The sequence below is a fragment of the Sturnira hondurensis genome, unplaced genomic scaffold (assembly GCF_014824575.4).
Source record: "Sturnira hondurensis isolate 20B ecotype Veracruz unplaced genomic scaffold, ASM1482457v3 Scaffold0008640, whole genome shotgun sequence".
Classification (NCBI taxonomy): Eukaryota; Metazoa; Chordata; class Mammalia; order Chiroptera; family Phyllostomidae; genus Sturnira; species Sturnira hondurensis.
Window position 1 is genome coordinate 13690768 of NW_028081271.1, and position 17497 is coordinate 13708264.

At 39.6% G+C, this 17497-nt stretch overlaps 1 protein-coding gene across 1 annotated transcript; it reads right to left on the minus strand.

Moving 5' to 3' along the window:
- Positions 1-357: 357 nt before the first annotated feature.
- On the minus strand, positions 358-14124 carry SARAF (store-operated calcium entry associated regulatory factor). Its single transcript, XM_037055297.1, has 6 exons — positions 13858-14124; positions 9721-9899; positions 5758-6175; positions 3604-3730; positions 2803-2957; positions 358-1138 (listed from the first exon to the last, which is right to left on the minus strand). The coding sequence occupies exons 1-6, from the start codon at positions 13955-13957 to the stop codon at positions 1113-1115; spliced, it is 1005 nt and encodes a 334-aa protein (XP_036911192.1). The 5' UTR covers positions 13958-14124; the 3' UTR covers positions 358-1112.
- Positions 14125-17497: the final 3373 nt, after the last annotated feature.

Sequence of the window (17497 nt, forward strand, 5' to 3'; positions counted from 1 at the left end):
TTGAATGCAGGCTGTGAACCAAAGGGTCACCAGTTCGATTCCCAGTCAGGGCGCATGCCTGGGTTGCAGGCCAGTTCCCAGTACAGGGCGCTCAAGAGGCAACCACACACTGATATCTCTCCCCCTCTTTCTCCTTCTCTTCCCCTCTGTCTAGAAATGAATAAATATAATCTTGAAAAAAAAGAAAAGAAGACATTTACCAAACGGTTGGTAACTAAGGCAATACTCCCATGGGAAATTATTGTTTAGGGAGACAGAACTTCTGCACAAACACCATCCCCTTTGAGAAAAATGGTTTTTAAAAAGTAACATCAATTTATGTCCAAAGAAGATAAAAAGAGTAAGAATAAAACCTCGTTTTTATTTTTTCTATAATTTTAATAGAATTGAGACATACTGCTACAACAATATTTCAGATTCCACAGAGAACCACATGCGTATGTGTTAAAGACCACTAGAGAAGCATCTGAACTTTACTCATAAGAAATGAGTAAGGAAGATTACAAGAATTTTTGTCAGCACACGATCATTCACAGCAACCTTCTAGATACTTTCTAGGTAATTGCCACCAGTACCCCACCCACCACTGAAGGATTCAAAGCTCCTGAGCTCAAAGTGATCAAAACTCACCACGTTAGTGTAATTAGCAGTCCAAAGCTTGGCTTAAATGTTTGAAGACCAGCAAGCACCAAATACTGAACACCAAATATATTATTGTTTCTATGAAGTTATAATTCATGAACAAAAACCAGATTTAAATTTTCTTTACTCGGTGTCTATGAAGCCTTCATTTTAATGCTACCCATGACATCCCAGGTATTAGAAATTCAACAATTCATTTTCAGCATTCCGCAGTAATCACCATTTTCAAAAGTTGTAATAAACATCAGCATGTTACACTAACACAATTTTCTACACAAAGATTTTGTCGTATTATCAACTCTTAATCTCATGAAGTGATAAAACACAAAAAGCTATATGAGACAAAACACCACTGAATTTTTTAATATTCCCCTTCCCCAGTTGTTAGCTGGTAGCACTTTGTTTTTTAAAAGAAAGTGATGAAATATCAGAAATTTTGCATCCAGTGTTGACTTCAACTTTTGACTTTCTTATCGTCTTCTGGTACCACCATATCCTAAATGAGAAGAGTAAAATTTATATTAATTTTTAAAATGCCCTGGAATTGCTTATAAAGTTACAACAACAATACACATTATTGTTAACAAATGAATGAGAGAGAAGGGAGGAGGACGAGTGCACTGGTGGAACAGGGCCATGCAGGACACAGCGCAGCGCCTCCCCCAAACAGCCCTCCCCACCATGCAATCATCAAGTCTACTGAACCTGCTTGCCGAGAGAACTTTTAGTCCTGCAAACCGAAGGAGATGTGTTCTATGGTGGCGCCAGTGTGGCACCAGCAACACTCAAAGTCTAAGCCAAAAACGGGAGGTCAACGGAGCTCCAGCCGTTTCCTGCTCCATCTCTCAACTCCAGCAGTAAATACAGAAACATGGGGGGAGTTTCTGACTTCCCAGTGGACCCACACGCGCACCCGCCAACAGATGACAGAATGACAGTGTTCCCACCTGAAAAGTGTCTCCGTTTTTTTTTTCAGTTTTCCTTTAGGTTATTTGGTAATGTTTTCTGATGTTCTCTTTTGTCTTATGTCCTATGTAGTTGTATTTTTATACTTTTATATCCTCCCAATTACCACCTCTCCTTCTCTCCCCAAAGTAATCACTGTCATACGATCTAACACCATAGGTTAGATTTGCTTGTTTTTAAACACAAATGTTGTAATCATTATTGTACATACTTTTGTGTCTAGTTTTTTTTATTTGGCAGAACTACCCACATTATTAAATACAACTGTTTATTCATTCTCGCTTTTACACAGTATTCCATCTTATACACATAACTCAGTTTATTCGTCCACTTTACGACAGTCCAGGTGGAGACTATGATGAGCAGGGATGCTGTGAGCACTCCTGTGCTTACTGTTCAGTGCACAAGCACAGGCACCTCTGTGGCTATGTATCTGAGAGTGAAACTGCGAGTCTTGGGTATGCTTATGCTCAACTAGGGAATGGCAAACAGTTTTTCGAAATGATTCTGTAAATTTACATTCACTGCAGCACTATGAGAATTTCGTTCCTACATTTCAAAACATATTTAGATACAGTGTACCAATTTCAAGACTTAATCTTTGTTCTGTAACTTCCCCTGCTGAAGAAAAACTCAACCCATGGCACCCCATTAGGGTTACCCACCACCTCCCATTCTCTGCTAATTACCTGGGTGTTTAACTCCCAGCGGTTTCTGTTTTTTAGTATCTTTGCTTTTTGCAAAACATCCTTTAAAAAACTGCAATAACTGTTATAATTAAATTTTTGATAATTATTTAAAGTATGGCTCAATACATTTTTATTGAGTTTTACTGAATTTAAAAAGTTCAAACTTCTACCTAGGAAATTCCATTTTAGAGCTTAAAGGACCCCCAGGTTACAGAATTAAACAGATATGGAAACCAACATCCAGGAAGGTTTTAGATAAAACCGTGGTTAATGGTAACAGTCTAAACCAAATCCTTGTTTGATTCTCAAAGAATGTTTAGAAGTGACAGGAAAGAATGGGTCTAAATTATATTTTATCTCAGTTAATCACGCTGTTAATATTTCTGGTGGATATACTAAATAAAACCACAATTGCTGAATATATAGGTAATCATCTTCCTAAGTTCCAAAACTATTTCTATATTGTACTGCCATGTGATAGGAACTTCTACGTTTTTGCTCTTACCTGATGCTGTTCTGGTTTTTGTCTCTGAACTTGAACATGCTGAAGAGCCACCTGAGCCTCCACGAAACGGTGAGTAAGCCTGGCTACCCCATGTGCTGGAGTACGAGGGACGATAAGATGAATGGGACCAGGAGTCTGAAAAGGGTGTCGCTGCTCTATAAAGACAGAAAAGTGTGTCAGGCATTCTTCTTGTGCCTTTCATTTTTAAATATTTTCCAATTCCTAAGCTATTGGAAAAAAGTCTTTATCAAGTAATTTTTCTTCAGTGTTCTGATACATTAGGATCAATATGAAACAAATACTGTTCTATATTTCTGATATTGTTACAGTCATTGCCATAGGGGAAGGAAATGAAATGGAGAAATGGCTCTTTCCTTCTGAATTTGCACTTGAGTAAAATCTAAACTTAAACTACCAATAATATTGAAGACATTCCAAAATCTGGCTCCAAGTTTGGTCCAGTCTTGCTTCTACCATTCACCTACCAAACCAAACTGCTAATTGTTCCCCAAACACTGTGCTATTTCTTCCTAATCTTTTTCTCAAATATCAAGTAAACAGACTCTTTCCTGTCTTATATTATCTATAAGGACAACACAAGAAGAAAAAACACAATGAAAGAAAATAACATACACAATATCGATAAAAGCATATATTCTTTCCTCATCCCCAAAGAATCTGATTTAAAAGGGCAATGTCACCCTAACTTATTTTCTTTAACAAAACCAAATCTAGTCAAATTTTAAGCAAAACAAAGAACTAATTAAAGACAAGACCAAGTGAGACAAACGCAAAGCCTACCTATTGCTGCCGAACAAGTATCCCAAGATTCCCCCTGTTCCCAAGCCGGTCCAGAAACCTGGTCCTGAATCTCCACGTCCTTGTCCAGTGAAAGCTCCACCAAAACTGGAAGCTGCACCGTAGGGTCCTAGAGATAAAGATGATTTATTACGTATCCTCATCTAAACAAACCACAGCATACAGAACCAAAGATAATAGGAAAATTTCTATTATTTCATCTGTACTCTTTTTAACAGTATTCAGGTCTCAACTTACAAACAAGTTGTATTCAAAAAGTGTATCTGTAAAATACGAGTTTATAACTAAGGATATATTTTGGGATGAAGGGGACTTCCTATAGGGTCACATTTGCCCTGCTTAAGATGAGCTACTAGATGACGACGCTCACTTGTCAAATTACTTCCTTCCTGCATGGTAAACATCTCTGAACACTCCAAGTGATATAGGCTACGTAATGGAGAAATCCAAGTGGAGGCAGCCAGATACTTGGATCTGGTGAAAAGACCGGTTTTATGGGACCAAAAAAGTATCTCCTGCTCAGCGGAAGTTCTTTTTTTAACTGATGAATAATATACATGAAGTGTGCTGATCAAACAGGGGAAGCATAACAATTAGCACACACGCACCCATGCATGTTAACTTCTACCCACATCAACTGAACATTTCTAGCGCCCAGAAGGCTAGAAAGGATTAACAGTTCCCACCAGAAAACCGCCCACATCAGAGCAGAGGTAAGTGTTTCTGACTTCTCTCACCATACTTTATAGTCCTGTCCATACTTGAACTCTTTTTTTTTAAGATCTTATTTATCTTTAGAGGGGAAGGGAAGGAGGGAAAGAAATATCAATGTATGGTTGCTTCTCATGCATCCCCTGCTGGGAACTGGCCTGCAACCCAGGCATGTACCCTGTCTGGGAACCCATCTGGTTTGCAGGCCCGAGCTCAATCCACTGAGCTACACCAGCCAGGGCTTGAACTCTTTAAAAATAGAGTCATATGGCAGGTATTCTTTTGTGTCTGGTACATCTTATCCATGAGAGTCAATCCTACTATTGTACCTATCAGGTTTTGGGGTTTTTAAAACTGATGTGTGGTAATCCATGGTGTTAAAAGAAAGCACAATGTCTTATTCTAATGCCAATGGACAATCTATCTGTAGTTTTTGGCTACTGGGCATAAAACTGCTATGAACACTCTTGTGCATGATTTTTGTGTGCACATACATGACTTTCTCTTAGCTATATATCCAGGACTAGAATTACTGTGTCATGGCGTAGGCATGTGTTTAGGAGATACCAACAGTTTTCCAAAGTATTTCACTATTCTAGCTCCTACCAGCAAGTTCCAGTCGACTACTCAGTACTTCATCTAAACATTGTAACTAAACATTATAGTGGTTAATATGACTTCCCTACGGTTTTAATCTGCATTTTCCAGAAGACTAAGCATGCTAAGCACCTTTTCAGATTTTTATTGGACATCTGGATATCATCTTTTATTATAAAATGGCTATTGAAGTCCTCTGACCATTTTTAAAATCAGATTGTCTTGTCTTTTCTTAGGTCTGTGAGAGTTCTCTATACACTCTAGATACATGTCCTTTGTTGGACAGTGGTCTTATAGATATGTTCTCCAAGGGTATAGCTTGCCTTTTCACGCTCTTAATGTTTTCTTTCAATTACTAGACATTCTTAATTTAAATAAAGGCTAATTTATCCACCTTTTATTTCATGGCTGGTATTTATTGTATTCTAAGAAATTTTTGCCTATCCCAAGGTCATGACAAATATTTTCCTACATTTTTATCTAGAAGCTTAATTTTTTATCTTTTATGTCAACGTCTATAATACTTGAATAAATGTTTGTGTGTGCTGTGAGACAGAGCTTAAGGTAAATGCTTATTACCAAAATCTGATCAAGTTTTTCTGATTAAGATGATTTACAATTCATTAATCATGCATCCTTAAAATTGTAATCACAAATATTTGTAAAGAGAAAAGATCAGAAGAGGCAAAAGAAGTTAAAAGTGAAAAATAAATCGAGAAGACAAATCTGCCCCCGTTTCCCTATGCCACCATGTTCTACTTCAGAAACTGCACAGGATCCACACCTCACATCTACCCCCCTTCCTGCCACCGCCTAGGCAGAGCATACCTGTGAACCCTGGCTTGAAGCCTGGGGGAGGGGGTCCTGCTGCGCTGGTGAATCCCTGATAATGGTGTGAATTTGGAGGATGCTCAGAATATGGTGGAGGAGAATCTTGACCATCACTGAGGAACAACTTATAAACTCCAAAGGCAACAGCAAGTAACACCACGATGGTAATCAATCCACTGACGCCACCGGAGTCTGAGGTGTACAGCTTTTTATAATAATCGGAGAAAGCGTTAGAGCCATGGCCCCGTCCAGACTCTCTCTGTTTCTTCAGGCCGTGGTCCGTGTAATCCAAGTGGTACTCCAAGCCACAGGAACCCCTTAGTACATACTGGTCTTCAGAGGACTCATAGCCTTCACAGCTCACCACCGTTTTTCCAAATTTGTACGCAACATCTAAATCAGTCTTACATTCCCACTGTGAAGAAGAACAGAAGTAGGTTATTAGAGCCAAAGATCTGTTTTCACTTCATATGTATCACTTGTGCTATCTAGCTGTCATAAAAGTACAAAATGAGGCAAGGGAATGATAAATTAAACTCAGGACAATGGAGGAAGGGAAGCTAGCAGCCCCCAACATACCAATGATGTTAATGTTCTACTTCTTACGCTAGGTGGTGGGTACGTGACTGCTCGTTTTATCACTATTCCTTATTCTTTACACATAAATGTAGGAATCACTTTGTACATATTAAGTATCCCCTAATTTACACGTTTCAGCAAATATTCCAAATGTCAACTTTTTACCACCAAGTTCAAGATGCTTTCTTTTAAAATGGGCATTTTCAATGTTGAGTCTCAAAAATCAGCATCATATGTGAAGATCTGGTAGCTACATATAGTATCAGAGATAGTATATAACCTTCTGAGAAAAAATTTCCTACATAAATTTTTAAAAACCATGGACTAACTTTCCAGGATCCAATACTGAAGTAATTCTCTTAAGGTTTTTAAAGATATTTCCAAAAAGTGCAAAAAGAATCCACACTGGTCTCTAAAATTTCCAACTTAAAAAAAGAAGCCCAGGTTTAGTTTAAATTCTATAACTACATTTTGAGCTGAATAGGTAATATGCCTCTTAAACAACATTTAAAGAGACACAAGCTAAAACAGATTTGATTGGTTCTACTGTCTTTCTGTAAGTTTTTCTATAAGAGGAAAACAAATTATCTTCTCTCAAACTTCAGATATACCATTTTCATTTTTATAATAGCTTGACTGAGACATGATTCACATATAATACATTTACCCATTTAAGTGGTTTTAGTACATTCCCAGAGTTGAATATACTAAAACTATCACCACAATCAATTTGGGAATATTTTTATTGCTCCCCAAAAGAAATCTCATATCCATCAGCAGTCACTCCCCATTGCCCCCTAAATCTCCCAGTCCGAAGCAGCCACCAATCAGTCTGTATGGATTTCCCTATTCTGGACATTTCATGTGGTCCTAAATGACTGGTTTCTTTCACTTAGCATAATATTTCCAAGGTTAACCCCCTGTTGCAGCATTTCAGTACTTCATTCTTTTCTATGGCCCAATAACATTCCACTGTGTGGATGTGCCATATTTTCTTTATTCATTCACCATGATGGACATTTGAGTTGTTTCTACTTTTCAGCTATTATCAATGATGCTGCTACAAACATTTATGTATAAATTTTTATGTGAATATGTTTTCAATTCTCTTGGGCATATTCCTAGGACTGTAATGGTTGGGGTATATGGTAACTCTATGTTTAACCTTTAGAAGAACTGCCAGATAGTTTTCCAAATTGGCTGCGTCATTTTACTCCCTAACAGCAATGTAAGGAGAGTTTCTACACATCCTCACCAACATTTGTTATTATGTCTTTTAGATTATAGCTTCCTATTGGGTGTTAAATGGTACCTTACAGTGGTTTTGACTTGTTTTTCCCTGGTGACTAATGATGCTGAACACTTTTTCATGCATTTGTTGGTCATCCGCCTACCTTCTTTGAAGAAATGTCCAGTCAGACATTTTGCCCACTTTCAAAGTTAGCTGTCTTCCTAGTGAGTTGTAATAATTCTTTCTATACTCTAGATACAAGTCTCCTATCAGATGCATGATTTGAAAAGCTTTCACCCACTGTGTAGCTGTCTTTTCACTTTTTTGATGGTGTCCTTTGAAGCCCAAAAGTGTTACATTTGGATAATGCAATTTTTCTATTTTGATGTCCTTGTTGTTCTTGCTATATCATTTTATTTTTTATTTGGAGGAAGATTTATAAGCTTGCTGAGTTAGGTAAATAAAGAAAGCTAGAGCCCTGGCTGGCGTAGCTCAGTGGATTGGGCGCAGGCCTCCAAACCACACAATCGCAGTTCAATTCCCAGTCAGGGCACATGCCTGGGTTGCAGGCCAGTTCCCAGCAGGGGACACACGAGAGGCAACCATACATTGATGTTTCTCTCCCTCTCTCCTTCCCTTCCTCTCTAAAGATAAATAAATAAAATATTTTTAAAAAGAAAGCTAAATCTCAATTGGTATTTCATGTTAGTTTTCACTTCCTTAATAGTGTATACTAAAAGTGGCCAAATTAAATTTTTGGAATCAGACCAGGCTCTCTCCTGCTACTAAACGTAAGTCAGTGTATGATATCCCCCACGGGTCTCTGCTCGTGCTATTCCCTTCTCTACCGCTTCAGCTCTAAAAATCTTGCCCTTCCTTTCTAACACAGCACATACCTTCTCTAAGTCTTCCCCAGTCCCTCCAATGTTATAAATGACAGGACTTTATAATACTTTGTTGGCACCTACATGTAATTTGAATGCATATCTTAGCTCTTCTACTAGGAAGTTTCTTTAGTAATCCATTTTTGTGTACAATTTCATGTGTTTAATGAATGCCTTTACCATTAGCATCTTTTTTTTCCATTGAGAAAAAAAAGTTGCCCTGACTGGTGTGGCCAATAGATTGAGCATCGGCCTGTGAACGGAAAGGTCACTGGTTCAATTCCCAGTCAGGGCACATGCCTCGGTTGCAGGCCAGGTCCCAAGTTGAGAGGTATACAAAAGGCAACCACACACTGATGTTTCTCTCTTTCTCCCTCTCCCTTCCCTTTAAAAATAAATAAATGAAATCTTTTTTTAAAAAAAGACTATAAAAGTAAAATGATTGGGATTCTGCTTTAACCTGGAGATTCTGTGATTCAGTTAGCAACACTGGGGGAGAATGGCGTGAACTAACATCACACAGTAAACATGCACCCTCTCTCTGAATTGCACAGACCATGCACACAGGTGACCATGTTGATGGAAGGGGAACCATCAATAGAGGTTTCTTGTAAATAACTAGTTGTCTTGTAAATAACTAGTTGTCCTTTTTGAAAGCAGAGTACAAATTAGAAATATTCCAGTATTAATTTTAACTGAATTCATTTAATAAAATTGATTCCATTTCTAAATAACAAATTCTGGAACTTCAAGAGGATGGTCCACCCTAAGTACAAAATGCCAGAGTCCCAAAGACAAAACAAATAAATGTTCTGAAATGTTTTTTTCAGAAGTAGCTGCCCTCAGTTTTAAAACAACTTTAAAATCAAGTGTTTGAAGCACAAAAGGGACACGCGTATACCCACTGTTCACAGACTACAACTCCTTACATCTCAACTTTATTTCTTACGGGTAGGTTGGTATTCTTTGAGGAAGTGACCAAAAAATGACAACCAGCAGAAATCCTATATTCTCCCAGAGTATAAAAAGAGTTTTGAAAATTTACTAATGTCTTAGAAAGAAGTTACGGAATGAAAATTACAATGAATACTTCCAGGCTTTAAAATCAGTTCATTTCTTCTGGAGAATGTTTCTTCTGATATTTACATAGTTTAGGTTCACCTGAGATTTTCCATATGTGCCTCCCAAAATTACTGATAATGGCCCAATAAATACTTTATTGAACAAAAATTCCATTTAGACTGCCATCAACATAATGAATGTTACCTGCACATCGTAACCATCCCAGCCGTTGTTCTGGCACTGAACGACTTTGGGTGTATAAGCATCACATCCAGCTGTGCCCCCAACACATCTCAACTGCGGGATGGGATCCAGCCTCCGGGAGGTGGTATAGCGGTCATGGTGGAGGGTAAGAGCTTTCACGTCCCGCAACAATACTCTGTCTGAAACAGGAAGAACAGAGCAGAGTAAACATCTTGGCAAACACAGAAAGTCACCCTAATAAAAACTCTTGTCATTCTATACATGGTCATTCTCCCCTTTTGAGGATGACTAAGTGAAGATGAAACAGCACCCCAAAGCTGTACCAACTACATTCAATCTCTCGCACAAATTTCAAGTGGTCACACTGTAAAGGCCTCCCTTCATTTCAGGCTAGATGCCCGCCCCCCAAACTGCTTCTATATCACAAGTTCTATATAAACTTTGCAAAATAGGACCCAAAAGTTCATGTGTAACAACATTAGTGGTTAATTAAAATGGCAGAAAATACACATCAATGTTTCTGAAGCACATTTAATGACTTAAATGTCTGTCAGCAGATGAATGGATTAATTAAAGCTTTTGCCCTGACCAATGTGGCTCAGTAGGTTGGGTGTCCTCCTCCAAAGCAAAAGGTCGCTGGTCAGGGCCTGAGCCTGGATTGTGGGTTTGGTCCTGCTCAGGGTGCAGTCACAGCACATGCAAGAGGCAACCGATGCATGTTTCTCTCTCACATCGGTTTCTCTCCCTCTCTTTCTCCCTCCCTTCCCCTCTCTAAAAATAAGTAAATTCTTTAAAAAATACTTAAATATATCAACATCAGAAGTTTTCCCAAAAAACAACCACCCAAGTAAACCTACAGTCACCAGATCATCCCACAGTAAAATTCAAAGTCCAAAAGCACCAACTATAGAATGATAGCTTCCAACTAGCTTTTGGGTTCACACCCTTAATTTTGAGCAAAGAGCCAAGAAATTACTAAAAACATAAGGAAAGTCCCTAACATGGAATACTATAACCAGGCCAAAACAAACCACAAAAGCAAACTGGAGAAAAGAGAAACTATATAGGGACAAGAAAATTTTTGAATATATTTTTAAACCTATGATATCCTCAAAGATATAAAATAATCATTTTTAAAGGAAATACTCAGAGAACAAAACAAGAGCTTTTGGGAATTAAAATCATGGCGGCTTGAGATGAAAAATTCAATAGAACCATTGGAAGTTAAGAGTAAGAAAATCTCCTAGAAGGCAGAGCAAAAAGATAGAAAGCAGGGAAGGAGGTGGATTACAGGACCGATTCAGGAACTCCAAAAAGCCAACAGGGTTCCAGAAAGAAGGGGTGGAGAAATCAGATGGAACAGCTTCAGCGATACACTTCAAGAAAAGCTCCCGCAACTGAAAGATGAGAGCTGTCATGGGAAAAGAAAACGCCCTCAAAGCAGAACCACACAAAGGCATCTCACTGGGAAATCTTAGAGCACTGTACACAGTAACTGCCAGAAGAAAAGGGGAAAACAGGTCACATACAAAAGATAAAGAATTAGAAAAGCTTCCAACATCTCAATAGGCTAGACAAAGAAAATGAAGAAATGTCTTTAAAAATGCGGAAGCTCTGACAACTCAACACCAAACAAACAATCCAATTAGAAAAATGTGCTGAACAGACACCTCTCCCATGAAGCCATACAAACGGCCATCAGATCTATGAAAAGATGTTGAACTTCACTAGCTTTTGGGGAAATGCAAATCAAAACTACAACGCAATACCACCTCTACCACCTCACAGCTGTCAGAATGGCCATTATCAACAAAACAAGTGAATAGTAAGTGCTGTGGACAGAAAAAAAACCTCACTCACTGCTGGTGGGAATGTAAACTGGTACAGACACTATGGAAAACAGCATGGCAAGTCCTCAAAAAACTAAAATTAGAGTTACCATATGACCCAGCCATCCTTCTTCTGCTATCTACCCGAAAAACTCAACAACAATTACTCACAAAGATTTCTGCACCCCTCTGTTCCCTGCAGCATTACTCACAGTGGCCAAGACACAGAGACGATCAAAGTGCCCTTTGACAGAGGAATAGATAAAGATGTGGTTTGTATTATTTGGAACACTACTCAGCCATAAGGAAAGATGACATACTGCCAATTCCACCCTGGCTGGTGCAGCTCAATGGATTGAGCACCAGCCTGGAAACCAAAGGGGCCTGGTTCAGTTCCCAGTCAGGGCACATGCCTGGGTTGTGGGACAGGTTCCCCAGTAGGGGGCACACAAGAAACAACCACACCTCCCTCCCCCGTCTCTAAAAAAATAAATAAAATCTTAAAAAGAAGAAGAAATTCTGCTTTTTGCGACAACATGGATGGACCTTGAGAATATTATGCTAAGTGAAACAAGCCAGCCAGAAAAAGCTAAGAACCATATAATTTCACTCATATGTAGAATATAAAACTGAAATTCAGACACAGACAGACAACAGCATGGTGGTTACCAAGAGAGAAGAGAGTGGGAGAATAGCAAAGGATAAAAGGAGCCAATATATGGTGACAGAAGATGATTTGACTTCGGGTAGTAGGCACATAATGCAATACACAGATCACGTACCATAGAAATAAGTAAAAACGAGAACTGTACATTTCTATCATGTATCAGAGAAATGTGTACATGAATCTTATTTAAGTAATAAATAAATTTGTTTTTTTATTCCCCTCACTCTCCATATGTAAACTTCCTTTTTATATTTAAGAATTCCTTAGGGCTCAACTAATTCATTTTTCATTCCAGTTTTTAAATTATAACTCTATTTATATACAACTAATCAAAGTCTATTTATATACAACTTTCTAGGACCACATAAGGAAAATGTACATACATTTAAATTCAACTTGGCATTTTATTTAGCAGTAATAAAACATCCACATCAAATGGATTACTCAAAGTCAAGTACTTGCAAATATACCTTCTCTCTCATTTCGGCATTTAAGAATAAAATGAGAAACTACAGAAATAAACCTGTTGCTTAAGTTCAAAAACATAGGCATTTCTTATCACCAAATCACATATGCAATGCTGGTACACTTTCCACCAGGCCTTACCATCTTTACTCCTCAGAACAAAAAAATTTTAAATGTTTCAAAATCATATTTAATTCTAATTTAATAGCACACGTCACTTATTAAAAGGAAGTCAGTATATTCGTGATGTATACAGATGTATATATACTAACTACAAGTAATATTATTGACCCCATAAAAAATTCTTCAGATAGCCGGGGCTGGTGTAGCTCAGTAGATTGAGCACAGGCTTGGGAACCAAAGGATTGCTGGTTCGATTCCCAGTCAGGGCACATGACTGGGTTGTGGGCCAGGTCACCAGTAGGGGGTGTGCGAGACACAACCATATATTGATGTCTGGCTCCCTCTCTCTAAAAATAAATTTTTTTTAAAAAAAATTATTTAGATAATTCGAATAATAGTAATATAAAAGAAACTTTTCCCTAAAAATCATTTATCATGTCCCATCACAATAAAAATAATAAGAAGAAGAAAATATTTCTTAAGTTCTAGGGTACCGTGAAAACCAATGAGAAAAGCTGGCATAACTCGATGTACTTCACTGTAACGGTCAGAAAAAGCATGATTCTGCTAACCTACCTACCGGCTTGCGGCCCTGTCCCTGTCCCGTAAGTGTGACTCAGACGCTGCCGGTGTCAAAGCAACTGCCAGCCATAGCAACAGGCAGCCATGACAACAGCCAGAGTCGAAGACATCAGACAGGACAACAAAGTGAGATGCGCAGGTGAGTGCCGAGCTTTCCAGCCAGACTGCCAGGATCAGGGCCGTAGCCCGAGGAAGGTGGAAGTGGGCAAATTTTAGGAGTCCAGGGAAGAGCGGGGACGTTAGGAAAACTGAGTTGCCCCGCTGCATCAACTCCCCAAGAGTCCCCACTCTCCCGTCTGACACCTGGGAAGCGAGAAGGCGCCAGAAGGGCACAGATGAATAGCAAAGGGGCTGAAAAAGAGGAATTAGGGCGGAAAAGTTCAAGGGGCGGCGAACGAAAATCGACGCCCACGGGGCCTCTCAAAGCTAAAAGGCGACAGACAGGAAGGGGCGAGTGAAGATGGCACTCACCTGGGTCTTTCCAGCCATGAGCAGGGCCCGCGATCAGAAGCAAAAGGAGACCGAGGAAAGGGCAGCGTCTATCCGCGCCGGGCCCACCGGCCGCGGCCATGGCACTAGGCGAAGATGGTGCGCGGCTGCCAGTCACTCGTGGACGGGAATCAGACCTGTGGAAATCCGCGCGCAGCTGCACAGGGACGCCAGGAATTCCGGCCTCGAGGAAGAGACAGTCGGTCAACGGAGTCACAACAGCAATGGACGCCCGTGCGCCTGCCTCACGTCACTGCAGCTGCGGCGCTTTTGGGATCTTGAGTGGACGCCGCCGGCCCCGCCCCTAAGGCGGCCCGGGACTGGACGCAGAGGTTGAGGGCGGGGCGAAAGGAGTCACGCAATCTCCGGGCGGGGCCAAGAGCTGCTGTCCCGAAGATTGTTTGTGTAGGTGTTGATGTTGGGGGAGAGTGAAACCGTCGCAATGCAAAATCTAAGATGTATGTAGTCAGCCAATCAGGCGTCTCCAAAACCTCAGTAACCTTACCTGGGAAGTTGGTGTGCCTTGCTCAACTTTGTTTTCAGCACCTAGTTCTCTACACAGAGAATTCGACCAAAAGATAACATGTAAATACACTGTCTCGTTTTAGAAGCTCAGAGCCTTCACATATTCCTTGTGCGTGGTGACAGTAAGAGCTTAGAAAATACCAGGAGGAGAAACTACTGCCTAAATAAAGAATCAGCCAGAGGAAACAATTCTAGGAGGCTCTCATTCAACTTATATAGACTAAATGCCTGCCAATGTGTGTCAGGTACTGTTTTAGGCATGGAGGATACAGCCAAGGTCCCTGTACTCAGGCATCTTACATTGAAGTGGGATAGGACACACAAAACTAAGTAATAAATTGATAAATTAAGATAGCTGGTGATGATAAGTGCATGGATGAAAATAAAACAGGGTGATGGAGACTGGGAGGCGACTTGTTCAAGAAGGGGAAGACCTTCCTTAGCAAGTGACTTCGAGGCTTTGAGACCTGAATGATGAGAATCAGCCATACAAAGATTACAGGAAGAGCCTTCACGCCCACCTAGTGAACAGTGGATGCAAAAGCCGGGCTTTGTGTTCTGAGCAACTCATTCACTAATTTGACCATACATTTATATATTGAGCACCTACCAGTAAATAATAGTACCTGCCAGACACTGTTCCAGGCACAGGGGATCAGCAGTGAATAAAACAAAATTTGTTGGGTGGGAGAGGCAAGCAAAGCCAGGACAACTAAAGCAAAGTTAGATAGGGGAAGAGTGGAACAAGAGGAGGCAGATCAGTGGTGTCTTAGAGAGGGATCAAGCATCAATAGAATAAAGAGAATAGAGATTTTATCCTCAACATGTTGAGTTTGAAGTAGGCATCCAGGTTCACATGACAAATAGACACTTGGATATACAAGTCTAAATTTCAAAGCTAAGGTAAATTGGGCAGTTACCAAAATGAAGACACCATTTAATGCTACAGTAAGAACTATAACGTCTAAGGAGAGAATTTAGATGTGGCAGTAGCAATGTGGGAAACTGATTCGGATCCTGGTTTAAACAAACGATAAAAGATATGACAATTGGAAATTGGACATGATTATTTAATATCAATACATAAGATATTAAAGAATCATTTTCAGGTGTGATATATGTACTATGTTATTTTTAAGATCATTTTAGAAACACTGAAATATTAAAGATAGAAAATTATATCTGGAATTTCCCTCAAAATAATATGGGAGGTAGGAGGAAGTTGAGGGGAGATCAAACATTGACCATGTGCTAACTGTTAAGGGTAGCTGACGGTTCATAGAAGTTCACCATACTGTTTGGAAAAGTTTATATATTTAAAATTTTCCAAAATAAAGCTTTTTAAAACTAAAATTAAAATCTTCTCTGGGAGTTCTCTGGCTTGATCTATAAGAGATAGCAATTCTAAATTAACAAAATTGTAAGGAGGATTAAATCAGATAAATATTTAAAGCACTAGACACACAGCAGCTGCTCCGTAAATAACAGTTTTCTCTCAGCCCCATTCCCATCTTTATGAATGAACTTTGGAGGAAAGCAAGCCATCTGAATGAAAAGTTCTGAAACTATGAAAGATCAACTATTATATAAGAATAGTTAGAGAACATTTAAAGGATGTAATATTACTAATGTTTAGGATTCACTTGGCAAACAGATAAAGAAAACTGCCCTGGCTGGGTAGCTCAGTTGGTTAGAGCCGGGGTCCCCAACTTCCAGGCCATGGAGTGGACCAAGTGAGTTTGAATGTTATGCCTACAAATCATCTTGAAACTATCCCCCTGCCCTGGTGAGTGGAAAAGTTGTCTTCCATGAATCTGGTCCCTGGTGCCAAAAAGGTTAGGGTCCACAGAGGTACAGCATCATCCAGATACACCAAGGTTGCAGGTTCAATCCCTGGTCAGGACACATACAAGCCACCACTGGGCACATCAATAAGTGGAACAAATCGATGTTTCTCTCTCTTTCTCTCCCCCTTTCTCTCTCTCTAAAATCAATCAATCAATATATTTTATAAAAAACTCCGGACATTCTGCCCCTTTAACACAATTACATTCAAGCTTCAGTTTGCATAGGAAATCTTTAGGGTTCTTGTTAACATTTCAGATTCCTGGGCTCTGCCCACAAAAATTCTGGAATATCTAGAGTGGTCCTTGATATACAACATTTGGACATGCTGTTTTTAAGGTCTCAAGTAACTCCAGATATCTGTAAACTGAAAATAATCCTTAGTGTAGCGAGTGTTTTCTTCCAAGAAACATTGTGGATGTCATGAAAAGTCAAAGGAGGACAAACTCTTAGGATTCAGTGACCACAGAAGCAAAAGTCCCCTCCAACCTAAAGAACATTCCTAGTTGCCCATAAATGTTATCAAGGATGAATGTCTACAATGCCCAACCCATTATATTTACAGGAGGAAACTAGGGGACTAGCATTTAACTCTGCCACTGGGGGGTTTTAGAAGCTCCAAAAGGCTTACTAAAATGTGAACTTTCCCCCGGAGCCAAGCCATGAGCCTATGAGATAAGAAGCTATCACTTCCCGATACACCACCACTGATCAGCTATGTCTCTGCTATGTTCCCTCAAACATCCCTGTTTTTAAGGATGCCTGTGAAACAAAATGTTAGAAGTGACTATTTGGGATGGAATCATTTACTTCTCCAGGAATTCCACCTATCCCCTTCAAGATGGTTGGGCAGCAGGACATGTAAGTGTACTTCAGTTTCAAAAAGAGGGCTAGTGATTCACAGGCTGTCTAAATAGCAACATTTCCACAACATATGTTCAAGTGTGCCTGTGGTTTTGCTACCACAGTCCTTAAATGGAAACTCTTTCTTCGTGGTACAGAAGGTGGCAGAATTTTTTGAATTCTGAACTGAAAAAAAATTCTTCGCCACAAGGCACCTACCTATAGACTTCCTTGGGGCATTAAGCCTTCAGAAGAGACCTGTTTTAAAATGTTTTGTTTTCGTTTTAATTCAAGCTTGGAAATGGTGAAAGGGAGCAGGGTGAACAATACCTTTAGCTCCCCGGTATCTTTCATTTTAAAGCATGCTGGAAACATGTCTTCTCACCATTCACTCAACAAGGTTTTACAT

Coding starts and splice junctions, on each gene's coding strand:
- SARAF (XM_037055297.1), bottom strand. CDS start 13,957: ATGGCCGCGGCCGGTGGGCCCGGCGCGGATAGACGCTGCCCTTTCCTC. Junction 6,176..9,720: donor GGGATGGTTACGATGTGCAG/GTAACATTCATT, acceptor TCTTCTTCACAG/TGGGAATGTAAGACTGATTT. Junction 1,139..2,802: donor AAAAACCAGAACAGCATCAG/GTAAGAGCAAAA, acceptor CTTCTCATTTAG/GATATGGTGGTACCAGAAGA.